Source organism: Ptychodera flava, chromosome 17 (genome assembly GCF_041260155.1).
Source record: "Ptychodera flava strain L36383 chromosome 17, AS_Pfla_20210202, whole genome shotgun sequence".
In the NCBI taxonomy this organism is placed as follows: domain Eukaryota; kingdom Metazoa; phylum Hemichordata; class Enteropneusta; family Ptychoderidae; genus Ptychodera; species Ptychodera flava.
The window spans coordinates 35,294,949-35,321,541 of NC_091944.1; the positions used below are offsets into that span (position 1 = coordinate 35,294,949).

Sequence of the window (26,593 nt, forward strand, 5' to 3'; positions counted from 1 at the left end):
ATCAGGCTTTGAAAGGTCTTTACTTTTGCTGTATTTTGTAAATTTTACAATTACAAGTATTGGTATTTAACTTTTCTAAATGGGGGGGGGGGATCAGTCAAAATTTCAGAGTTAGAGAGGGAGGTTACTCAAATTCATCATGGTTGGCGAGGGGGGGGGTCACTCGAAATTTCAGAGTTTCAGGCCGTAAATAATGACGACTCCCTAATATAGAACGCAGTACAATCTTGATGACCAATAAAAAAAATTTGCACTGCTACCCCATTTGGAAAAAAAAATTGATGGAGGTCTGACAGTAGAAAAAAAAATGCTGTCACTCTGACAGGAAAAAAAAATTTGCTCCCATACCCCCCCGAAATCAAATGGTTCTCCCCTAAGAGGTTTCGATGACCTAAACACTATTATGAGCTTAGGGAGTTATGCCGTCTAACGGAACAGCCGACAACTACCTTTGTATTTTCCCCATCATGTGACGAATACATGACCTGCCTGCCTTGTCACCTGACACAGTGTCGGTCACATCTCTTTTGCACGATCATGGCGCTGCGTCGGTCACTGATCACCGGCTGTTTTATATTGGTGACGATCTTGACCACGTCAAATGCACAGAAGCCGAATATCATGGACTCCGTGTTTGGCGTACTGACAGAATGGCCAAACCCTAACGCTACAGGGAACCCACTGAAGAACGTCACACTGTCATGTTACCGTAACATGCAGGGGTTTGGTCTTGATCTGCTGATGGCAAAGACCTACGCACGAGAAAGTAAGTTTGTAGGTCTTACTCAACATGCTCGGTCTTTTGGTATCTGCATGGTCTGACACTGGGGACAGTTTACTTGTTGGGCGTTCGTTTTCACGATACAAACATAAAGTTAGACTCACTGAGATTTTAATAGAGGACTTCAGTTTGTGCATGGTCCCTGTAGGAACCGTGGTTTGTGCAATCATGGATGTGCATGCACTCACTAGTGTAAGTACCTCCATGGTACAAAAGAAACGGTCAGGCCCACCTGATTTGAGAAATTGTAATTATAGGAGTATACAAACGTGTAATTAAACCATAGCCAGTAGAGAAATTACTTTCTATGGTTTAACGTACTTTTGAAGAAAATTAAAATTCAAGGGGAACTGGGCTGTTCGTAATTTCTTCCGCTACGATTCGACGGAGGAAAATCATAGAACGCGTAACTGCCCTCCCGTTTCGATTTGACATTTTCACCCTCTCGCACATAAGCTTAAGTCTTCAGACTTCGTAACAGGAAATCTCCCTGCTTCCACTCCCCCTAAAAACCCTCCCGATTGCCCTCTCTCCACTACAAAAGCCCCTGCTGCCATATTTTGGCCGCATGGGTTAGCCCCGCCTTGTTGGCTGTCCTTGATCACAGTAATCATTGTTGACAATGTCAGTCAGGTGTGTGATAGACTTGCACATGACCCATTTTTCTAACAAAGCTGTCGAGTTACAATTAGGAGTGGCCACCGTTCAGTCTATGGGAGTTTGAAGTTCGTTCACCACGCTGTCACAAATCGGGCCGATTGTTCTCGTCGAAAACGTTTGGTTTACTGTTGACATAGCTTCCCCTGCAAAACGTTTAAACACAGACTCTCCACCTGTGGTATAAAGAAAGAAAGCTAGTGCGTGATCGCACTGCCATTTATCATTGATAAGAAGTACTGTTATACTAACATTTGCATATGTCTCTGCCTGTTTGACTGATTCCTATAACATTAGTATTTGATGTACCCTCAATAGGAATAAAAACCTGTAAAATAATGAAATCTTAAGTTGACAAGTCGGAAAAGATACTAGCTGGTGTTGCCATTTTAAAGATATCATGAAAGTATTGCATGGTCTTTGTTAGAAATCAGCGTGAAGGACACGAAAGGTTGTCGCAGATTGAGGATATGAGAGTACATTATTCATGGATATTTCAACAAACAGACTATTGACAATCGTACAACAGACATTTTTTTCTAAAATGCTGTGAGACCTTTCTCAAGAACATCGTCGTCTTATGACCATTGCCCACCCTATGAGAGGAACCATCACTAATTTTAAAGTTGAGGGGACGAGACAATTAGTCATTTCCTTTGAACTAACCTACCCTATTTTATACCCCTGGCCTATGTGTTTTCGTATGTTCACAAGGGGCTAAATATGAAAATGGAAAAAGTTAGAATTCAGTTTCTCGTTACGTTAACATCTATAGAAATCTTCAATTTCGGGCCCTTCCCCTGTTACAAATTACTGTAGTCAGTTGTGCTCCAACCAAGGATTTACCAGGAGAAACTTTGACTTGGAGTTGGCCACCAAGGATTTACCACGAGAAACTTTGACTTGGAGTTGGCCACCAAGGGGTCCGCTTGTTATCATATATCATTATCATTGAATTAGTTGCAACTTTAGTTTCGGTACAGCCTTAATTCATCCATAGCATTGACAGCGTCTGTCAAAATGTCAAAGCATATTTATTTTGCAGATCACAGTCCCTGTGCAGACCAATTAAATCGGTCTGTCAGACTTGAAGATAAAGTGTTCGCAATGAAATCACGTCTTGCTGACTTTCTTACAGAATCTTGTCAAAAAATCCAAACAAAACTGAAGTCCGAAAATGTTTAAACAAAGCATTTCGTTCCTCCAAAAAGAGAAAAACGTATTTGGCTATGATGAATCGGTCAACATTTTCCCTTGACTATAAATTTTATGTTTCACATTGAAACGAACTTGCAGGAATCCAAGAGAAAGTTCTTTAAAGGCCCAATAGCTGTATCCTTGAGCATTATTTTTGTGATTTTACTTCCAAACTAAAACAAGTTCGCGGGAATGTACTCATTGAGGGGTGTTTATACAAGTATAATAAACTCTCTACTGGGACTGCATGTGCAATTTCGAGCAAGATAAATAATAAACTTTTGCCCAAACGTAAAATGGCGCCCTCATGCAAATAAAGCAAAAACACTATACGTCGTGCCTACATGCATAGGAATCTTCACAGAAACAACGGAGTAATCCAATATAATGCATAATACTGAATGTTTTCCGCTTGGACATCATATGCTTTGTTTTCTTTGTAATATTACCAACTTTTAAAAATGGCGGGAAATCGAAATAACGGTGAAAATTTAAATTTGCTTGTCCAATTTTTCAGTAGTAAAAGACTACATCCTTAAGTTTGTAGAATTTAAAGAAAACCAGAGAAAATAGAAAACCTTTCTCTCAGGTCAACAAATTTCAAGAGTTACAGCTACAGGGGCTTTAATGACATCATCTACACAAACTATAGGAGTCGGCACCACAGAAGAATATATTGCGCAATAAATCTGGCATTCTTCCTCAATCTCAGCATGCATCTGCATCTGAAAATAATTTTGGTGAACTTCAGTATACACTTATTTCTCTTTTGGGTGGCACCTCAAACAAAAACTTTTTTTAATTTCTTGAAATTAATTAAAATGATTAGAAATAGCAGTGAGACGAAATGTTAGGTTTTTAGATGAATAATGTTCAATTTCCCTTACGGAAAACCGTAATTATTATGATCGTTCAGACACGCTTTGATTTGTGAACGATTGGGGGACATACAGACATAAAGTTACAAAGAGGGAGACACAGGGAACGAATTGTTTCCGAGGGTCTGGCCCCTTAATTTTCTGTAAATTACCAGGGTCCGCTATATCCCTTAGGCACCAAGGGAGTTCAACTTGTACGTATTGGTGTAGGCCTACTACCACGAGCACATTTGGTTTATCCATGCATGCACGGACGCATAAACTCCACTTTTAATGGTTTACAGGGAGAACCATTTGATTTCTGGGGAGGGACTGGGGGATTTTTTTGGGGGAAAAATTGTCGGCAGGTGAAGAAGAAGAAAAAGGAGAAACTGACCCAGCAATGTCTGAATGTCCAGTAATTACAGGACATAGAAAAAGTTGCTGCCACCTTGACGTGAAAAACATTGCTTCCATACCCATTTCCTCCAAACCCCCCCCCGAAATCAAATGGTTCTTTCCTATAGACCTCACAGTTCCTTTGCAGTCTTGCTTCTACTGCCTTATGTTGTCTCAAGTCCAACACACAGAATGTGGAGTTAAGAAAAGGAAAGAGAGCGTGTCAAATATTTCACTTAGCATTGTTTATTGTAATATGTTTGAGTAATGGAAATCTACGTCACTCGGTCCCTGTATTCCACAATGATGTACTACACCATGTATTGTTACCATACCCTTCCAGTGTACGAATCAAGTGGATCATTCAGAACAGATTATGACCTGACCCATAACCTCAAAGATCCTGGTAACTATTGGATGTGTGTTCACGCTGATCCACAGCAGAGTGGCAAGGAGTTTGGAAGCCTTTATTGTCCCACAAGCACTGTGGTTGATAAAGTAAGTTGTCTAAATATGATTGACGTCAAAATTGTAAAATAATCAGTGTTTTACGCTCCCCATCTCGATTTCATCCTTTCCATACTTTTTTGTTCATTTATTGGTTAATTGATTTGCTAAGAAATGTTATACAATCAATGTGATAGCAGTGACGTAAAGCCCTAGTACTTGCATCTTTCATACCGTTTTCATGGCATAAAAATAAAAAACAACAGTAAGAAATAAAAATAAATGTAAGAAATTTAATACAAACTGACCTTTTTGATTAAATTCTGCATGAGAGTGTATCGTTGCAAAAAGTTTCTTGGGAAATACTTTGATGACGACTATGTTGTGAAAGTGGCGCTTGATTGTTTTTGTCCCTTCCCAAAAGGAGACAGATCAGCCATATAAACAACAATATCCCAGACCCTTGAGGTACTCTCGTTCCCTTGGTCTACATTGTCAATTGTGTCTCATGGCGGGTGTCAAAATGCAAATAAACTCGTCCTGTGTTCACTTTGTCTTTTAGGACTATAATGCGTTGTTCATGGGAACGTGTTTTCCAGATTCCTGTACAGAGAATCAGAGAATGACGTCACCATATTGGTATTTGAAGGTATGCATATTCATAGACTTAGTACCTGTCGGGCATTATCGCCAGGTTCATAGGAACCTGAAGGCAATTTCGTCTATCAATTATGATGACTGTATTGATTATTGATACCAAGAATATACAATAACCACGTTGATAGTAAATACTATGATGGGAGACAGGATTGATGTTGGCTTGAAGTTGAAGTCCCCTGAAATCTCTGCAGAGGGAAACAGTCTTTGGAGTAAATCTCTCCGATATAAAAAATCACGTTTCCTATTACATGGCAATTGTGTTGGGATAACTGTACGAGTCGTGGAAAATCACATATATATGGAAATGACCGATTGTCTTCGCGGATAGTGTGTAGATCAAAGAAAGAATATTAGAAAGTGGCTCCTCGAAGCAGTCATCCTCGAAGGAATGTTGTCGGTGTATCTGGTAAGAATATACACTTATACCAATCAAATGAATATTGTAACATGGCTTTATTAAAATATGTCCGTATTTGCAGGCTACCAACACCAACAGCAGAGTCCGTACTACGACACATCTGTTACCTGCTATCGGCAGTATTCCCTTCGCGATGGAGACATCGCGGCAATGTACGTGTATTTTGAATTGTTATGAAACCATAAAACATGGACGGCTCCTAATATAATGGACAATTGCTCAATCCCGTTTATGCAGCACGGCCATGGACATACTTGAGTGCGATTGTCATGCAATAACAGGAACAGTTCAATTCCCTGTGTATTTGTTTGCACATTTAGCTAGATATTGACAGAACTTAAATTTGCAAAGGTTCCCACCAGCAAAACTGTTTGTTCCACACCGTTATCAATTAATTTTCAACTTTTTTCCAAATCAAAAATGTGCAAAGCTTTCGAATGGTGTTATATCAAAGTACGGCAAACTATGCTAACTTCATTTCATTGTATCACTAGAAAATTAAAAGTTTAATAAGAGCGTCAAGCATGAAATAACTTCCGTTGTCACGTTCAAGTTGACACCATAAGCTTCCTTATAGGTGTGAGAATTGTACACAGTTGTCAATAAGTGCACAGTTCTTGACATACCACCATATCAGGTGCTTCCGCTTTATCTCACAACTTATTCTCTTTCATGTGTCGTATTGGAAAGTACTTTAGAATACTCCATGCTAATCAATTTTTTTCTGCCATACACTCAAAGGTATACGTAAAGGATTACAATTTTCTACGGTTTTAAAATAGTTATTTTATTTTTTTAGAGTGATCTGTTCTGTTTTACTGGCTGCAATATTAGTTGGCACCATTTACGACGTATACCGTATGATTAGGGCAGACAGTTCAGTAAATTCAGACCCTGAAGTGAACGCACACACGGAAATTCGCGACCACATCGGAAATGAAGAGGAAAATCTAATCATGAAACAGCATGCCACCAAAAACCCAGGTACGCTGCTAATTGGTGCTTTATGATTTACATACCTATAATTCTCCAATTTTTTTGTTATGCAAAATTTTGCAAATCAGTAATTTAACTACAGCCCTTTAATGGAAGGATCGTGATTTAACCAAGCAAAATTTAAGTGGTGAGCACGTCCACTGCAATGTAGCTGAGGGTCCATAGCTGTGGTGTTTCCGGACGAGATTTCTTCCTTTTACGGTCTGGTTTTGACTTGAACGGTTTTAACCCCGCCACCACATGTTTCCTCATCTTTCATGAAACAGTCGCTAGGCTATTTGTTATTGGGTTTGCACAATCTCTCCGCCACAGTGTAAGCGGTCTTATGGTAACAACTATGACAAAGACCAAAGAGTTTCAATATGATCTACAAGAGAAGTAGAAGAATTTTGCGTTAACCGATTCTTTGAAACAGTGTTCTTAATTAGAATTTTCTTTGCGCATCGCAATAAAACAATCTGCGCAGAGTGTGCCATCAGTCGCTCTTTGTCAGATTTTAACGGTGTGACAGAAAATATGACAACACCCCGGATGATCCGTAACTTGAAAAACATACTGAAGGATTAAATTTCTCCATTCAATTCCTGCCAAAGCACAATTCATTGGTTTCATTTCGTACAGCCACGGTATCACAAATCAGTGTTTCACTCTAAACGCTGACTGCTCCTGCAGAGTGTGCTGTTATAAACTATCCCAGTAAATAGTGCTTGTGAATGTGTAACATGACAATTATTGTCTGGTTTTTTTCTTAATAGGCGTCGCTTCCAAATGTCTCTTGACATTTTCTGTACTGGACTCTGGTCGGAAGATATTGAATACCGATGCTGGACGTGGAAGCATTTCTTGTTTGAATGGAATTCGTGTTCTCAGTATGTTCTGGATTATTCTGCTACATTCGTATTTATATCTTGGATCAAGTCCATCATATTCTGGTAAGTACTCGACGTTTTGCGACATTTCAGCGAAACCAGTCATATATATACTTTTAGTCCCCAAGGACAAAGTCCGGGGAACTTATAGATTTGGTCGAGTCTGCGTGCGTTCGTTCTCACAAATTTCTCAGAGATGCCTGGAGCATTTCATTCAAACTTGTACAATGATTACCCCCGATGCCATACATATGCCCGTTGGTTTGCTTCGTGACCATCATACAATGCAATATGACCATCATTTCCGTCAACGGTTTCCAACGTCTCTAACACATTGGGGAGTATGACGTTGACAATGACTTGTCATTCTGTTTATCAAGAACCTAAAACTGGCTTAATAAACGCTCTTCCCTACCAATACGTAACAACGTCATGACAAGCAATGTCTTATAATTATAGAAAATTATCGCTTTATAACCGATGTCGTATATCAGAGATGGACAGCTACCGTCCTATGGCAGGGCCATCTTGGAGTCGAAGGATTTCTCGTCTTAAGGTAAATAATTTACTTTGACACCAAGTTTTGTAATGTAATTTTGATTTCTTAATATATATATATATATATAGAGAGAGAGAGAGAGAGAGAGAGAGAGAGAGAGAGAGAGAGAGAGAGAGAGAGAGAGGCATTAGTACCAATCATTGAAATCAAAAGAAGAGATGGCGATGGCTTGTTTCTGTGCTATTCAGGAAAACTGTCTGTCGCCCCTCGAGAGGCTTACATTACTATATTTGATTGTACTCAGATTTGGCAGGGTTACTCCTGTTGGAGCAAGAGTATGGTAATAATAATGACAGTTCAACGCTACTTTCGGCCAATGACGAAACGCATATGCTGGCAATAAACGTTTATTTAGTATTACTGAGAACAATCTCTCTGCCATTTCAGCGGTCTTTTGGTTAGTTACCTGACCCTTCAACAGTTTGACAAGTGTGGTGGGCCCGGAAAACACCGCTGGTGGTTGTTCTATTTACATCGCTATTGGAGACTGACACCCGTATATGCGTTTTGCCTGATGATGTACGCCACGCTGACTCTACACATGGGGAATGGTGTATGGTGGTTCTCTTGGTACGGAGCTCAGGAAGTATGTCAAAACAAATGGTGGGCTAATATGTTGTATATTAACAATCTCTATCCGTTTCCAGGAACAGTTAGCGAGGTGAGTTGATTTGGGTGTTCATCATAGGTGAGATCCACGAAAATTAACATTTCACAATTGAGATGGCGGCGGTAGCAAACACCAACTATATATAGGAAAACCTGTTTCACATAATAAGCGTCTAAAATGCCCCTTGACTTGGAGAATCAAGGTAGATCCGATTTCCGACTGTCATTGAACATCAACAAAACGCCACAGTCAACTCAGAGACATCGTAGGCAAATGTGGTGATCATATTTCTCGCTTCTCGACTTGATGACGGTAAAGTTTAAGATGCAAGAAGAAACATGGCGGCTTCCTTTATGAGTAACTTTCTAGTGAAACGACACGGAAATGTTCAGTGTCAGAAATAGAATGGTTACTGCAGGCAAAATCGCAAAGGTCAACTGTCCTATGGTTTTGTTACATAGTGTATGGGATGGTCGTGGTATCTGGCAGTGGACATGCAGCTCTACATTATCAGTCCCATCTTCATAATCACGTTTTACAAGTAAGTTGTACACGGTTTGCTTCTCTGTGTCATAAATGCTACATGACACGTGTAATTCATCAAACACCTTTCACGGTATTTCAACAAAAGCGGTTTCATGATTAAGTTTTCAATGTAAGTAATGCCACAATTGCTTTGTATGAACGTTGTTTGAAAACAAAAAAAAAGATTTTAAAAACCAAGGAACTGACACAACGTAGTCAATGTTATTAAGAACCATTATGAGAACAAAGTTTGAAAACAGCGGCTTTTACCTGTTTAAACAAAACGCCAGACTTCTACCGGATAGTATATCAAATATTTTCTTAGCGTTCAAGTTTCGTGCATGGAAACACATGCAAAATTATTACGGTATTTTAAAAGTACATTGTCATGATCAGAAGCGACTTCGAATTCACCAACCAAATTATATAAACCAATCAGTGCTGTGTCGCACACTTACAGTTACCATTCATACTCATTTTCAGATCCTGGCGAGCAGGGCTAGGTCTGTCACTTGGAACCATCCTTTGTTCCTTTGGTATCTGTGCTTACCTCGTCACCGTTCAGGGTATGCCTGCAGGCTTGGATCAAAAGTACAGTAAAGATACCCTTTCAGTTCCTTTGCCACATCTCAGAGTTTGCAACGATAAGCTTCATGACAGGATCATGTAGTGATGATACTGGGAAATGGGCATGCTTTACTCGTGACAGTCACACCATCTCTTTCCAATAAAGCATGTGTTTATTTGTCATCGAATGTTCTCACTAATTTAAGACTTGTTTACCATTTCGTCCCACACACGGCTGTAATCTGTACACAAACATTGACTCAGTGAAACCAAAAGAAGAGGACGGTTTCTGGTTATGGCTTCCTTCCAAAAATGGGCGTCTGTGCGAATTTTCGTATTTTCATTTCTTTAGTGCTAGCCATTCAGTCTGTGAAGAGTTTGCATGTATTGTATGAATTAGGGAAGGGATAGATCTACAAAGCATGTTATCCAGCGACTTCAATAATTAATTTTAAGGCTTCGAAATGATACGTGTGCTGACCTGAACAATACACTATACAATTACAGTACCGCAGTACTACACTGGCAACTTCTAACTGAAGTGAACTTAACATTTACCCGAATATACCTCTCTTGAATTAGACTTTACAGTGCGATTACAGGACCAGTAATTTTACTGTATGAAAGCCTAGTTGGAATAAGTACTCCAATTTCAGGTTTGTGTTAAAACGAAGATATCGTTGCCGGAGATCAGTGAATCCATATTTTGGCATTCAAGTTCAGAAACAACTGAAACACGAGTGGTGTACATCCTATATGGCTTCTCTTTAGCTGACGATATTTCTGTCGATATGAACTTTTCGTGCATTGTGTCTCTGTCCAGGCCTTATCGATCACCGAAATATGAACCAGCTACGGGTGACTGGATATACGGTAAACCTTACTACAGAATACCTCAGTATCTCGTCGGTGTTGGCCTAGGTTACGTTCTATTTATATTAAAGGGGAATACAGTCAGAATCAACAAGGTGGGTACTCGACGTCTGTGCAATGAATAAGGAATACCTGTTTCAGATTAGTAAACTTTTGTCTCAAACATATAAAGATTATGTGCATATCGTCAACCAGTATATATTAGAATTTAGACAGCCTGTCCAAAAAAGCATTTATGTACTCCAGTGATGAGATTAAACAGAAAGCAATATATTATTGTCCAGAGGATTTATATTGAATGGAAAATAATAGTTTGAAAAGTGTGAATTAGGTACACACAGAACAAGAGGTGTTCCATGTCAAGAAATATGCCCTATAATTAGATCTACCGATCGGGCGTTTTATGTCAGCGCTACATTTCAAATTTCTTTCTGCAGATCTTGAATCTTTGCATTTGGTGTGTTGCTGCCGCTATCGCCTTAGCTGTTGTTTACGGTGTGTATCCCACGGTAACAGGTCATCGCTTGCCCCAGTTTGCAGCAGTCATCTACAATGTTTTGCATCGATTTGCGTTCTCCGTGTCGATTGGATGGGTGATATTCGCATGTGCTACTGGCAATGGAGGTATACTGACAGCTAACACTTTTACTTTTTTAAAATAGTAAGATAAGAACTAGTACATGAAAACAAATGTAGCGATGCTATAAATCTCGCTTTTTAAGTTAAAGCATGGATCACAGTCCCTTCATGTGATGGGGAGGGGGACTATGCAAGAACCACAGTCCCTCCATGTGACGGGGAGGGGGACTATGCAAGGACCACAGTCCCTCCATGTGATGGGGAGGGGGACTATGCAAGGACCACAGTCCCTCCATGTGATGGGGAGGGGGACTATGCAAGGACCACAGTCCCTCCATGTGATGGGGAGGGGGACTATGAAAGAACCACAGTCCCTCCATGTGATGGGGAGGGGGACTATGCAAGGACCACAGTCCCTCCATGTGATGGGAGGGGGGACTATGCAAGGACCACAGTCCCTCCATGTGATGGGGAGGGGGACTATGCAAGGACCACAGTCCCTCCATGTGATGGGGAGGGGGATTATGCAAGGACCATAAAGGGTCTATAGTCAAAGCTAAGATTGTAAGTCTCCTTAGTAGCAACCAATGAAGAACACGTAACTTCCAGCAGTATTAAATTTCAGTTGTAACGGTTTAACGATAGCAGACAACTCTCATGAAATAGACAGTTTTGCTTGATGTTGCAACACAATGCTTGCAAAACCACCTGAAGGACTGTGGCCAAACGTAGCCTATCCTTTTACCTTTGTGTCATAGGTCCCGTCAATGCATTGTTATCCTGGAGCTTTTGGCGGCCCCTGGCAAAAATAAACTATTGTGCTTATCTGGTTCATCTTGGAGTTATCTTCCTATATACATTCGGATTTCAAAGTTTGTGGTACTACACGGACTTTCACTTTGTAAGTACTTTGAACAATCTATTGTCCTTTTTGGCAAGCCAAAGTTGACAGCCAATCTATGGCATTTTGAAGGGAAGCTAAACCATGAAGTACAGTGTAATCCAAAGTATTGATATCATCATAAAAGAACGCTGTATTCGGCCACAACGGACTGCTTCCAGTATGTTAATAATTTGTTCTGGCCAACAATAATCACGAATCAGCAGGCTATTGAATTGACTTATTATTTTACATCGGGTGTTTCCTTTTGAATATAACTATTGCTAAGATGAATCACCGTACTTCAAGTACTGGATACATTAAGAATCTGAGCGCTGCACTTGAATTTGAATTCAGATCTTACCATAAAATTTCGACGATGCAGGCCGAGACGCTTTTAGTAGGCTCGGACTTAAAAAAAGAAGGGCGCGAGCATGAGGCTTTTTTCCTAACTATTAAAGTTATATCTTATGGTCGCAGTTTACTGGATCCGTTTCGTTTGTCAACCAGAATTATCCTGATTTTCGCTAAAAAGTTTAATTTTGGTCAATTGCCTTCAAAGCCAATGGAAAATCCAATGGAGTATCTTAGTTCACACCGGCTTCAAAGCGGTCTTTGCTCTTGAGGTGGTTCTTTACTTCGAAACGTAACAGATTTCTTGAAGATACAACGTAAACAGCGCCAGAGTTTTTCGTGAGAATCCCTGCGTTTTGCGATCATATACCATGCATGCTTGTCAATATTTTACTCATCGTTTCGTACATCTCCTTACAGGCTGTCGAATATTTGGGTGTTCTGGTCATCAGCTATGCCGTTGCTTTCATTACCACGATGGCTGTCGAGTTCCCGATGATAGGTCTAGAAAGAGTATTGCTGCCCAGTAAAAGCAAAAATTCATAATGATTTTTGACTTTACATATATATATATATATATATATATATATATATATATATATATATATATATATTACACAAATTACTTGAAGTACAAATTAATAACATCTGTTACTTAAGTTAATAACATCTGTTACTTAAGTTTCCTGCAAACCTCAGACAAAATAACTATCTGAGGATCGTAGAATGCATGAAACATAAGTAACAGATGTAATTACTTTGTACTTGAAGTAATATGTCTGTCTGTCTGTGTGTTTGGATATACCCTGTTGCTTTACACAGCGTGTGTATTTTATCGTAAAATTTACAGGCCAAAAGATGTTCATCGTATTTTTATAAAACTTATACACAGGGTATTCAAATATTTAAGCAGGTGAGAATGTAATATGTTTAATATGAATAGTGGAAACCTGAAATGCTTGATATTTGTTGCAAGTTACAACATGTAACGTCGTTGGCAACTGTTTTAAATCGAAAATCGCTATTTACTTGTCTGTATCACTATAAAACAAAGTCAAACAAATTCTGTGACCGCCGTTAGTTCACATGATTTTTTCTTCTGATGATAGTAAATCCTTCATGTAATTCGTTCTATGTGTCAAACAGAGTGATTTACGATAATCTTGAAATTCAAACTTTATTTGGTAACTTATTTTACAATTCCGTTATCCTGACTTTTGTTTGACTTTTCATTAATCATATCCAGTGCTGATTGTTGCGATGGCGGCATATTTCAAATTTACACTTTTCTTGTCCAACTTTTAAGTGTCAACTGTATCCATATGATCTATATTTTGTCCCGGGTCTCCACCCCAAGTAGAGTAAACATGGTCGGGTAAGATATATATATATATATATATATATATATATATATATATATCCTAGTTCGTGTATTTCCTCAGATTTGTTGAAATGTGACTTGTAATAAATTTTCAAATATGTTCTCAGACAGTTTTCATAAACTATTGTAATATTAATTTGTTGTTGTTTCTGTTATTTGTGATAACGGTGATTCAACGTCGTTCTCAGTACAACAGATTCTCTGTGATTGATTCGTCAGTTGCCGGTTTTTAAGGACTTCTAGACGGGCGAAAATGTTGAATCGCAGTGTTAGTATAATGTCTACGTTACATTGTAACATACCATGGTTTGAAACCCGAGAAACAAAGCTAATGCCGATGTAAAACGGCAAGTTTGCTACATTTCTGACTGTCATTCGTTTGTTGAAGCTAATGTTAGCGTTTTCATTTTGCCACATTCTGTATAAGTCTGAGCTGGGATGTTAAGATCACACCGACTTTGTATAGTGGGTGTGGATTGATTTGAATATCAATTCAAACAAACTCTTGATAAATATAGTACGTTTCAGTGCTTGTCTGAGCAGTGTCTTGTCGTCTCTATGGTAACGAAATGTCATGTAGTCCTAATAGCAGATGCAAAAAAGCATTTGTTTGAAAACTATCACTAACATCTCTTGTTGCGGCACATGCGCCGTTACTAGTCAATACACTATTGTGATCGTATCTGGGATTGAAAAAAATTACGTGCGTAATGTTAACACCAATCAGTGCGCTACCCATACAAAATGGACTCACCTCATTGGCCATACACTCACAATGCCTTTAACGAATTATAAACATTAAAACATGGTGTAATTCAGGAACATAGGAATCTTATGCACATAGGAACATTTTGAAATAAGATTTTTGTCAATAATTATTAACAATATCAATGATCTAAATAGCAAATCTAAATTTTAGTATTATTTATTTCTTGTACTATATTTGTCATGGACAACTATGCCATAAGGTTTTGTCACTGCAACTGTACACAACGATGATGCCTCTGTGTTTTAATATCAAAGATGATTAGCTCACTATGAAACATTCTTTTTACTATTTAAAGACCCACCATTGACACGAAATACAAAAAATATACCGTAACATATATACTCTGCAACCACTCACTATAATTTCATGCCACAGTGACGAGTATGATGTAGAACGGCGTAATTATATCGTATGGGTAGTCTTTGATAAAAAACCCCGAAAACTCGATACATAAACTATAGCCTAGCATAATACGTAATATTGCTCCACCAATGTATAAAAGTATCTTGTCGCATGGTCGTGCATTAAACTCTCTTTCAATAGTATCGACTTATTTGTTACACATTTGCATTGAGATTGTCTTCCCTACAGCTTCGACGTTTCTCTCTTCCTATGTTTGTACTGCAGACCCATTCCCCATAGCGTGCGTCATACTTTCAAAAAGCGTTTTTCATTCGCAGGTTTCGAAGTTGTCAGTAGGACCACGAAAGAATTAGAATACACAACATAATCTGAAATCAAGCCTTAACCTTATTTTTGTCATTTGGAAAAGTATCATTTTAGCTATTAATCCTCCTAAAAGTTCATCTTTTGTCTTCCGACAAAGTCTTCCATAAATGTTCCGCCTCCAACCAGGTATGTCAATCTCATAAAGGCGTCGACAGACATCCAACTACAATAAAAAAACAGAATTATTGTTATATTGTCACTGTATTGTTAACTATAGCAGACATATCATAGAGTAATTGTCTTAATAAAGGACGAATAATGAGTACTTGCTCTTTTTATGAAAGTCGGAATTCGAAACCGCAGTCAAGGTGTATTCCTTTCAGTACTGTAAATGCGTAAAAAACTGAACATTTCGAAGATTGTTTTGCGGAGAAACCGGGTTTTTAGGGTCATTCTACAGGATAGAAAGAACCACTTCAGCAGTGTGTCAGTGTGGATGAAATATCATCTTAAGTCAGTCGATAACAGACTCGCGTTTATTGTTGATAGGGAACACTTCAAGGTTATGTTTACCATACTTACGATTTTAGATAAGGGAAAACATACATAGCCTTTGGTAAGCAAAGTACTTTTTGATTGCTCTGAACAGCGTCTACAACCTTCTTGGCAACATATTTTTGTTCCAACATGGGTATAATGCTGTTAAAACAATAAATTAAGATGGCCTTATCATTAACTTACCAACTGCGCATTTGTCAATGTGAACGTCGCTGATAACTTGATATTTGTTCGCATATAACGTAATAATCGAATCTGTGGCAGTATTTCACAATTTACGCCTTAATGACCGAGCAGAAAGGGAATTTAAATATCATTTATTGGTCTACACGAAGTGTCTTCTGTCTTCTTAACGTCGATTGCAAATCAAGATATCAAATGACTGACAGAGAATGGTTGACACTTTGTGAAAATTGGTATCAAATTCCGCGATAGAATTCATCGTGTGACATCAGGAAACTACGCTTTAAACATCATTTCTTGCTGTTGAATCACAAAATCAAAATAACTGTGCTCGACTCTCGTGCTGATGATCTTATTGGAGAATCACTGTCGTCATTTGAAGCTGTTTCGCATTTCCAAGATGCAAAGCGCTCGACTTTTGATACCGTGCATTGTCTCAACGTGTGTTTCAGCGCTTGAGTGCTTTCGGTAAACCTTTAATAAGTTATTGAATTAGCCATCACTCATATACTCGTTTCACAGATACGAAATTAATCCATAGACCCTATAAGTGCCAAAGGGTCTATGATTAATCCAAACTTGAACACAATTGCCTCTGTCAATCTTGCCCGGGGAGATATTTGCTTACCCAACTTTCACACCATCAAACATTCCAGTATCGATAAAATATGGCTGCACCAGAGTTGTATGAACTCCTGTCACTTTCTGTATATCCATTTCTAACATCAACGATTCATGGAGACCAACTGCAGCAAATTTACTGGCGCAGTACTCCACCAAACCAGGACATCCACAGCTACCTGCTATGCTGCCAATGGTTACCAGATGACCACGGTTGTTGTTGATCATTGTTGGCAGGAACGCTTTGATGGTCTGGAAAGTGAAACGTAAACTTCAGTAAATTTAAAATAAACTTACCTTCCATGGCTAAGTATGCATCCCCACTTTTAAACATATAAACATTGGCCTTGTTACATAAAAGATCAATTACAACTATACAACCACGCGTATAAACTTGCATAGTCACTTACTTACCAACTTTCATGGCGAGCTACTCAACTCCTTTAGTCGAATTACATACCATGTAAGGGTTGACCGAACACCCATTCCCTCCGACAAACTAATAGCTGCATTTAAATCCTACATTTACCATAATACATTGTACTTGGCATTCGGTATTTTTTATGGCTGTCACCATCGAAGTTTACACCAGACTTCAGCATTAAGTCGCTCGCAAGCATTCAAGTTAACCTTTATTTTAGACATACACTTCGATATTATTCTAAGGCTGTACCCGTCCAAGTAGAATCGATTGTGATTTTACTCTGGAATAAATTACAAAGAAGTCGCTTGCAAGCATTTCAAGACATAAACGCTGCGTGGCAGTCGATGTTTTTACTGCTACAACCATCCATAGTGCATTGATATTGTCCCCTGCATTATTATTTTTTGTGAATTTTAACACAGGAGGAGACTAGGGACATTGAGCCAGATTTGCTGTATATAAGTATTTTGTCGGCAAATGTGAAAAAACTTTTGCTCATTTGTGAGACGATTGTGGTAGTTTGCAGCCAGTAATAAGAGTTTTTAAAGTAATTTAAACCGTAATTTTAAGAAATTAGGGTTCTTTTCGGAATTATCTTATTGTCTTAAGACCCGTCTTTCCAGGAATGTATAATCAGCATGGACACCCCCTTGTGTTTCGCCTGGTGATTTGTACTTGAACTGACAATCATTACATTCTGTGTTCGGCTTCTGTCTCCATGCCATTTCAAGTATTCGAGCTAAAACACTGATAACATTCAAGTGACCCTATAACTCCCTCAGTATTCACGGTTCCACAAAACCTAACTTGTCGTCGTACAGATGAGGAGTAACCGATAGGCCATTAGGTCATTAACATGGGACGCGAGACATCAGGTGACGACCTTTATCGTTAACGAGTCACTGTATCAAATATAGCATGTTAAAGCGTAAAGTTACCCAATTCATGTCTTCAAATAAACGAGGTTTCGACATCAGAAGTGTAGGCAGAATCAAATACACATGACTTTCGTTTTGTAAAATGTGATTCATCGACGATGAAATGTTCAAATTAAGTCAGGATTGACATTGTGAGATGAACTGCAGGCAATTTGTAAGTGTACACAACTTCAAATAGATTCATGATCCATCCAGAAATTCAGGGATTCATTACAATTAATTGCATTCACAGGGCATTATAGTGTTCAATATTTGCACAGGTGTGTAGGCATTTCAAATGATAAAACAGCTACTGACGTAATCTGAAAACGACCGCCATATTGAAAGAATCAGTATCTAAACAGACAGATAGAAGGGAAAGTTTTGGAAAATTTTGCATATTTTCAACATAGCATGCAGAACCGCGAAAATTAAATACTAAACAAGTGATTCTCCCAACGTGGCAGCTAGGCTTATATGAGATGTGAAAGTGTGCTTACTGATGCTCGGCGATCAGGGTTCATGCCCTGTTCCGAAGACCAGAGACAGTTGCAACCTATTCGGTAAACGTCAAAAGGCCACATGAAATGACCGTAGAAGAATGGAGCATTACGCAAGATATCAACAAATATGGTTATTACCCAAAACACAGCCATGACGTTCACATCCATGGTCCTTTCGATGAGTTCATCAGGGCAGTCTAATAATTTCTTACCAGCCACCACTCCAGCATTATTGACCAATATGGTAACATCACCAACTTCTTGAGTGACTTGTTTAGCAACACGATAAACGTCCTCTTTCTTGGTCACATCTACCACGTAGCTGTGGGCTTTACCTCCAAGTTGTTTAATCTGTTCAGCTGTCTCATCGTTACCTTCTTTGTTAATATCCCAAAGTACCAATGTAGAACCCTGCTTAGCAAAGTTGATTGACATCAGACGACCAATACCACTACCAGCACCGGTAATCAGCACGATTTCTCCGTCCAAAGATTTCTTACTGGCCGGCAGAAAGAATTTTATCCATGACCAAAAAATTAAAGTACATAATCCAATCATGTCAAACAGGGCTTTTAAACTCTGTCGGGCCATATCGATCGTAGCTACCGTTGTTTGAATACCTCTTGACAAACAGGACTGCGCACTCGAGAAGTTCGAGTACGGGCTCTTGAACTGAATTTTCGTAGTGGGCACAGGTCTAACACAGGTAGCCTCGTTTTAAAGTAAACATGGGACAACAATCTGTCGGATTTCATTGTCTATAGACTGCGTGTAGTAGTTGTACGCTCTGGATAGAGCAAACACCAGGGACAATCGATGCATACAAACTACAAAATTCCGTATTGATCATTACGTTCCGGTTGGGGGAAAAGTTCACTCTTCAAAGGGGAGCAAACAAAAAATCAGATACAAAATCAACAAAGTGCGAACGCCGACGCTCCACTAAAATAACCGACTTGTGGAATTCCATATCAAAGTAAAACCCCAAGCACATTTTGTAAAGGAAATATCAGAATTACAACACAAAGAGCGGGCCGGGTTCATCCGTGCAAGACACGATCTTGAAATGACATGGCATGACTAAAAGTTTGGTGTTTACAACCGTAACTGTTTGGTTTAGTGTCGCTATTAACTTCTTATACATTGACAAATCTGCACATTTTAAATCGATGATGGCAACTATTGTCGGTACATACCTACAGTCAACGAGGTCAAAGATAAAGTAACGGTAGGGACTCGGCCTGGGATAGACATCAAAAAGTGGCTGACCTCCCCCCCCCCCTTCAAACTTTCGCAAACAGGGTGACCCCCGTTCCACTTTGTGAGTAATAACTTTAGCAAAAAATATTTATTTTAATTAATTAAATACAGTACGCGCGATGACATCAGTGAATTTGAAAAAAATGTCCTTATTATACTGTACTCAAATGACTTTTTCTTGCATTGATTTTGCGGAGATGAGAACGTATAATTTTATTGATGAATTGCAAGTTTGAAATTGGCAATACTTGAGTTGAAGTGTACTTTCACAGTTTTACAAATTCCGAGTAAAAAGTCCAAAGAAAATCTGGTGTACGGAATTTGTCTTCTTCTCTGACTGACATTTTACGTGCAGTCGGCGTTAGAATATTACACAGTGCGAGTCAGAATATTACACTGTGGCGTCAGAATATTACACTGTGGAGTCAGAATATTACACTGTGTGAGTCAAATCAGAGTTCCAACTGGCCGAAGTACATATAGTACTATAAGGTACAGAATTATATTTAATGTTTTATCAATAGCAGTGAATTTGTGATGTCATCCTTCTGGATTATTATTGATAATGCATCCGATTATCCAGCATTATGGTACCAGATATTTTCTACATCTACAAATAGACGGGCATCACCAAAAGTATAAATTAGTACAGATAATGTACTCCTTACCGGCCGATAATGGACTCAAGTAAATTTTGCACTTCATAATGTACTCGACCTCCAAGTCACCCCATACATTATGTCTTGCAAAGTTCGCTTTTGTCCATTATGAAACGGGAAGGGGTACATGATTGCTTAAATAATTAAACGGACAAAGTCGCCATTTTTCATGAATTTTGTTTGAGACGAGATACTACTTATATTGTTTGACATGTTGAAAGATACTGAATGAATGGGTGACCATGCATATATTCGACTCCAGTACTGAAACCATAGCGAAAATGAATTAATGGTCATCACCAATAATTCATTTTTGCGCTGGTTTCATTTAATTTGTGTAAAACTGGGGTCGAATATATGCATGGTCACCCATTCATTCAGTATCTTTCAACATGTCAAACAATATAAGTAGTAACTCGTATCAAACAAAATTCATGAAAAATGGCCGACTTTGTCCCTTTAATATAACAATGTCTTCGGCATGCATCAGTGACTGTGTACAGCTTGAGCTAGGATCATTAAATATTCTTAGTTACTGTTATCTTAGTTCAAAGAAGACTTATCTATGATTTATAACAAAAACTTACCGCACACATGCTCTTTTAGGAAGCATCATTACATTTCGGAGTGTCATGGTCATAATGGTGACACGCTTCGAAATATTTGACATTTACGGGGTGAGCTGAATATACATGTTTTTTTCAGTAATCCCCTATTTTCACGTTCTGATCGTTGGAACAACAGATATTTTACAAGCAGGAATTTTTACATTGTAGATTTGTTAACATTCTACTGCCCTCACCAAGAGTCTAATGACTAAAACAAGGTGGCATGTGAAAGATGAAATTAAACAAGAGACAACCAAATTGCTTAAACTGATTAAAGCACACCAGAAATAAAAAAGTGAATTGGATAAGAACACTGGATGTCAGAATAACGCGTGTGCAACTTATAAACGGAACCAGTGAAAACACGCATTTTATCAGTCCAATATGACTGTTTGATTGGAGAAACTGCAAGAAAATTGTATTGGGATTGACTGCTTGGTTATCGGACGAGTAGTGATCTCTAGCCACTCGATCAGTATATCATTACAATTCAAATTTTAGGGCATATTCAACCAAAGCCTAGTTGCGAGAAGGTTACGATTGGTTCGTGTCCCATCTTCTTGTCGCAAACACGCCCCAACAATATTGAGGGAGAAAACGATTTGAGTCACTTAGTAAAGTGACTTGCAGACTTTTATCAGATTGCCAGATTACAATTAGGCAATCCTGGCAGAATGCAAACATTGTTATCAAGTTCTAAAAATTCCTTACATAGTACCTAAAGGCCCTAAAAATTATCTAGTATTAAATTTTTTATGATTTAATTTTTATTGTCTCCATAACTACACAAAACGTCCATATTATCACAGGTACTGTACAATCACAACGCAGGTGACTGTGATGTCAGGCTTATTTCCATTCGTGGTAACTCCGTCACTAAAGATGATACAAGCCGTGATTCCCGTTAAGTCTGTTTCTTCTGTCTCCCAACAAAAGTTTCCATCACGTTTCCTGATTTTGATATGCGCCCCATTAGCATTGTGGCGTCCACTGGCATCCACCTGAAAAATGTTGATAATATGCATTTCTTAACTAACTGTGGCCACCTTGGACTTTGTCTTTTTTACGTTGTCACAATCTGCTTCGTTAACCGGTGAGAATCGCCAGCTCATAAATCATATAATCATATTAATAATCATAAATAATATAATCATGAAAATTTAAATGTTCGCTCTTTATTTCCAGCGTGGGTAAAAATAGACGTTCTAATTATTACTTTTAGTCGATTTAATCTTTATCACTTATTTTAATACATTTACACATGTTATAACATTCATTGTCATAAAAGAAGTAATTTGCAGAATATTGCACCAATTTATTGCATTACAATATTAACAGGTACCGTAAATTCCCGATTGTAAACAAAATATCAGAGCAACAAGACAAGACTTTGAATACTTACGATTTAAAGTATGGGAATAAATACATACTCTTCGGCAAACAGAGAACCCTCTGGTTGGTCTGCACTGCGTGTATAATTTTGTCAACAACATACTGTGGCTCCAACATTGGTATAAGACTGATCAAGAACAATAGAAATGGACTATTAATTAGCGTCGGTGGCAAAACATTCTAAAAGTATTCTGGGGATGTTTGAGTCCTAAATGGGTGAATTTCTTTCCTTACACGAAAACTACTTCACAAATTCCATATGATGTGTCATTTCATTTGTCGTTTCTATGACATTGCATCATTCAAAAGCATGAAGTTCATTGCTCTAAAACCAATTACTACGTTGAAGGTAAAGCGAAGATAAGAAATTCTCTTCGACGGGCAAGATGCAAACTGAGTAAGCATTTATCTTCACTTACACATCGTCTGCTCTCGTCTAACTTTTCTGATTTCGTGATCGGGATTATGTATCACTTCAGAATATTGAAGATGCTCTTAAAACGTAGATGGAGTAGACAAGAAACACGTTTCAGGAAAACACTGAAAACACTCGAACGGGAGACGAAACAGAGTAATTATTGGACATCATTCTGTAGATGTAGAAAACTCAAATGATCCATGGGATGGTCATACAGAGAGAGGAGGCTTAAATAAAACTTAGTGTTTTCATAGAACGTGTAACAAAGTTACCATTTCGAAAACTACTTGATGACTCTGACTCTAAAAACACAACGATAAGAAGAGGGGCTCTAAAAGAAACTACTTACTCCAGGGTTACACCCTCAAACATCCCAGTATCTATCCAGTATGGCTGCACCAGCGTAGTTTGAACTCCCGTCACTTTCTGCATATCCATTTCTAACATCAACGATTCATGGAGACCAACTGCAGCAAATTTGCTGGCGCAATACTCCACCAAACCGGGAAACCCCATTGAACCGGCCATACTAGCGATTGTCACCAAATGTCCGTGGTTTTTAGCGATCATCGATGGCAAGAAAGCCTTCACAGTCTGTAAAAAATACCAAGTGAAGTAGAATTTATAGCAAGTAAAACAAACTCTGTATGTATGCGCATGTATCAGTTAGTGACTGATCTGTATGCAAGGTACAGTTTTGTGTCCTAGATCCTCTTGACTATCGGCACATCCCCGTATTCAATATCCATACAGCCTGTGCATGGATATTACTGGTACATTTCTACAGTGGTGCCGTAAGCTATAAAACAACAGTTCCGTACCACACTGTGTAAATAGGATGAGTTCTGTGTATGGTGTTGTGTGTTCCCGGCGTTATACGGCCTCCAGCCATGTAACGCCGGGAACACACAGCACCGTAGGCAGGGCTAGGAAAGGATATGCTACAATGTGACCGATATTGGTGGCACTTCGCCAAATAAAGGCAGATCAAGGCACGGGACACGACTTTCTATTTTTGAGAGATGGATTAATTTCTTAATTGCAATACTGCAGTGCAGCTACTTTTGTCCTTCTATACCGTCATAATGTTGAAAAGTCGATTCTTGAAGGGTGAGAACCACAGTATTGAGCAATTATTTCATGAACAGAAAGAAATCAAAATCAGTCAGACTAAACCATCAATAATTTTGTCATGCGGCCGTAGTAACATTAATTCAAAAATCCCATGTTGGAATTTTCTGTCGCATAAATTCTGAAAGTTCATTGACACAGTTTCGATAGTTGCTTTGAACCGGCATCGTATGAGGAACACGTCTCATGACACTGCTTTTGCCAATTGTCACTGAGGTCAAAGGTTGCTGACGAGAGTTGAACAAACTCTGGACCGTCGCTTTCAATGTGTATGAAATGTTAAAGAACAGTGGTCCCTTGTTGTATTGTTGGGCCATGGAGGTTATCTCCATGGTCGGGTGGAAAAAAGACTATGTTCATTAGGAGCAAGCTCTAAGTGGATCATTGTGTGAGTTTAATACCCAAGTAAAAATTACAGATTCCTGACGGGTACGTCCAGAGATCGGGAATAGAATAATCTTACCTAACATGACCTTCACGGGGACTGGACGAAATACCATAGGGCCCAATGAGCAATACGTAGTAATAATGGCTGCATTATATAACAATCACGGTCGCTTGTGATTAAAGGTATGCGGTGACTGTCGTATGTACTTTGCAATGACCAAGGTATCAAATTCTAAATTCCTACAGGCTCAGGTCGAATGAGGTCACAACAGCTAGTTGATTCATGGAAAAGTAAAGCAATGGCCGCTTACCCAAAAAATAGACATGGCGTTCACATTCATGCTCCTTTCGATGAGTTCATCAGGGCAGTCTAATAATTTCTTACCAGCCACCACTCCAGCATTATTGACCAATATGGTAACATCACCAACTTCTTGAGTGACTTGTTTAGCAACACGATAAACGTCTTCTTTCTTGGTCACATCTACCACGTAGCTGTGGGCTTTACCTCCAAGTTGTTTAATCTGTTCAGCTGTCTCATCGTTACCGTCTTTGTTAATATCCCAAAGTACCAATGTAGAACCCTGCTTAGCAAAGTTGATTGACATCAGACGACCAATACCACTACCAGCACCGGTAACCAGCACGATTTCTCCGTCCAAAGATTTCTTACTGGCCGGCAGAAAGAATTTTATCCATGACCAAAAAACCAAAGCCCACACACCTATCATGCCAAACAGGGCTTCAATTATCTCTGCAACCATTTCGATGCCGGTTGTAGTAACAGGCTCACGGAGTATGCGTAAATGATATATACTCTGCGTTCGCAAGCGTGGAGTCAGAAGTCTGAAGCCCTTGAACAGTGCAATGATAGCCTCGTTCCGGTACTTCAAACCGTTGAGCTTCAGCTGTTGTTTGTGTGAAGAGTTTTAAGGTCACTGAGGGGGCGTATGAAACTTACACTGATATAATTTATTGGCAGAAAGTTGAAAAGGGAAATTCTTTATCATATTTCCATCCGTTGTTGTTCGTACTTTTGGTCATTTATAAGGCCTCAAGGCCCCATCGGCCGTACATAGTTGTAGCAGTGACCCCTAAACTCTGCACTTAAACTTTGGACTTTGTTGCCAACAGTTTTAACAAACTTAAGCTAACTGTCATGCAAATAGAGATCGTGTTAGGTCTTAATTTAGAAAGGTTCACCGGAAGAGAGGATATTCACTTTTTATGAACACATGGATTTCATACTTTACACCATGTGGTCGGAATTGCAATAGGGAAAACTGTGTTAACTTTCATCGAAGCAAATTACGCTGGGAAAATACGTCTGCAATAATATTCCATACATTCATTAAGTTCTTCGTTCAATGATCACTCTGTTTATTGAAATTAATTATCCATCTTTCGGTCCATTCATACACTCATCGATTTATATACCCAACCACACACGCACACTCCCAATCACCAATCCACACATCCTACATTCATCCATAACCTAATCCATTCTTTCGTTCTTTTGATGTCTCGCTTGCTCGTTATTTCGTTCGTCCATTCATTCCCTTCTTCATTTACTTATTCACTCACTCAATCACTAAATTACCCACCCACGCATCAATCCATGCATACATCCTTTAAAAACTCAACCATTCATCCATCTATCATATCCTTCAGGCACCCCTCATCAACCCACTTTGCTCGCTTGCTCGCTCGCTAGCTCACTCATTCATTAACTCACTGAATCATTCATTTGTCTATTCATCTGTTTTTTCCTTCTTCCTTCCATCCTTTGTCCCCTCTAAAACGATGAGTTCTAAGGCCGAAGTTATGCCCACGGCATTCCCAGCTCGTGCCTTCGGCGCTACGCTTGTGAATCCTAACCCCCACGAGACTATACCAATAATATCTTTTCCATGGTTAGATTTCACCCGTTGGCGTTATGGTGATATAGCGTGGTTACATGTGAGTGTCAGTCAACGGTTGTATCTCACATCAACTCTTCGCACTGTTTGAACTTTCGTTACCGAATATTATATTTTTTTTTACCTTAACCCATTTGAAAATCTATGACTGTACAAACGGTCAGTTACCTTTCTCTGCAACGTAAAATCGATGATGTAGACTTCTATAGTTCTATAATTTCTACACATGCGAACTGGCTGGCTGTTTAATTAGGAAAGGATAGCAAGTAACATATAAAAATACTGCTACGTATACTGTATATTGGAAGCCCTGTCTGTGTTGCACGTGATCCATATACATTCAGTGAATTTATAGAGTGCTGCTAACCAGAAAGGAAGCTAAAACGGTTTTATTTATATTAACATTTCAAAAATTATATTTTTTAATATTTACGAAAATAATATAATATTTCTTACAATATTTATTTACTCTTAGTTCGCCTATGTCCGCTTAGTATAGCAAGTTCTCGATCGCGTTTATTATCGTAGTCATATATAAGCTGTGGTCAACGCGACTAATATTGAAA

At 38.8% G+C, this 26,593-nt stretch overlaps 3 protein-coding genes across 3 annotated transcripts; 1 reads left to right on the forward strand and 2 right to left on the reverse strand.

Annotated features, from left to right (window-relative positions):
* Positions 1-537: 537 nt before the first annotated feature.
* LOC139116413 (nose resistant to fluoxetine protein 6-like) lies at positions 538-12,832 on the forward strand. Its single transcript, XM_070679051.1, has 14 exons — positions 538-766; positions 4,235-4,346; positions 4,938-4,987; positions 5,478-5,568; positions 6,216-6,400; positions 7,168-7,344; positions 7,741-7,837; positions 8,228-8,501; positions 8,912-8,991; positions 9,459-9,566; positions 10,366-10,510; positions 10,853-11,039; positions 11,753-11,895; positions 12,649-12,832. Exons 1-14 carry the CDS (start codon positions 538-540, stop codon positions 12,772-12,774), a joined length of 2,004 nt encoding a protein of 667 aa, XP_070535152.1. The 3' UTR covers positions 12,775-12,832.
* Positions 12,833-14,900: 2,068 nt separating this feature from the next.
* Positions 14,901-18,866, reverse strand: LOC139116164 (epidermal retinol dehydrogenase 2-like). Its single transcript, XM_070678710.1, has 4 exons — positions 18,392-18,866; positions 16,417-16,661; positions 15,630-15,746; positions 14,901-15,270 (listed from the first exon to the last, which is right to left on the reverse strand). Exons 1-4 carry the CDS (start codon positions 18,842-18,844, stop codon positions 15,174-15,176), a joined length of 912 nt encoding a protein of 303 aa, XP_070534811.1. The 5' UTR covers positions 18,845-18,866; the 3' UTR covers positions 14,901-15,173.
* An 834-nt stretch (positions 18,867-19,700) lies between these two features.
* LOC139116165 (epidermal retinol dehydrogenase 2-like) lies at positions 19,701-24,982 on the reverse strand. Its single transcript, XM_070678711.1, has 4 exons — positions 24,420-24,982; positions 22,940-23,184; positions 22,183-22,299; positions 19,701-21,781 (listed from the first exon to the last, which is right to left on the reverse strand). The coding sequence occupies exons 1-4, from the start codon at positions 24,870-24,872 to the stop codon at positions 21,685-21,687; spliced, it is 912 nt and encodes a 303-aa protein (XP_070534812.1). The 5' UTR covers positions 24,873-24,982; the 3' UTR covers positions 19,701-21,684.
* Between the last annotated feature and the right edge of the window lie 1,611 nt (positions 24,983-26,593).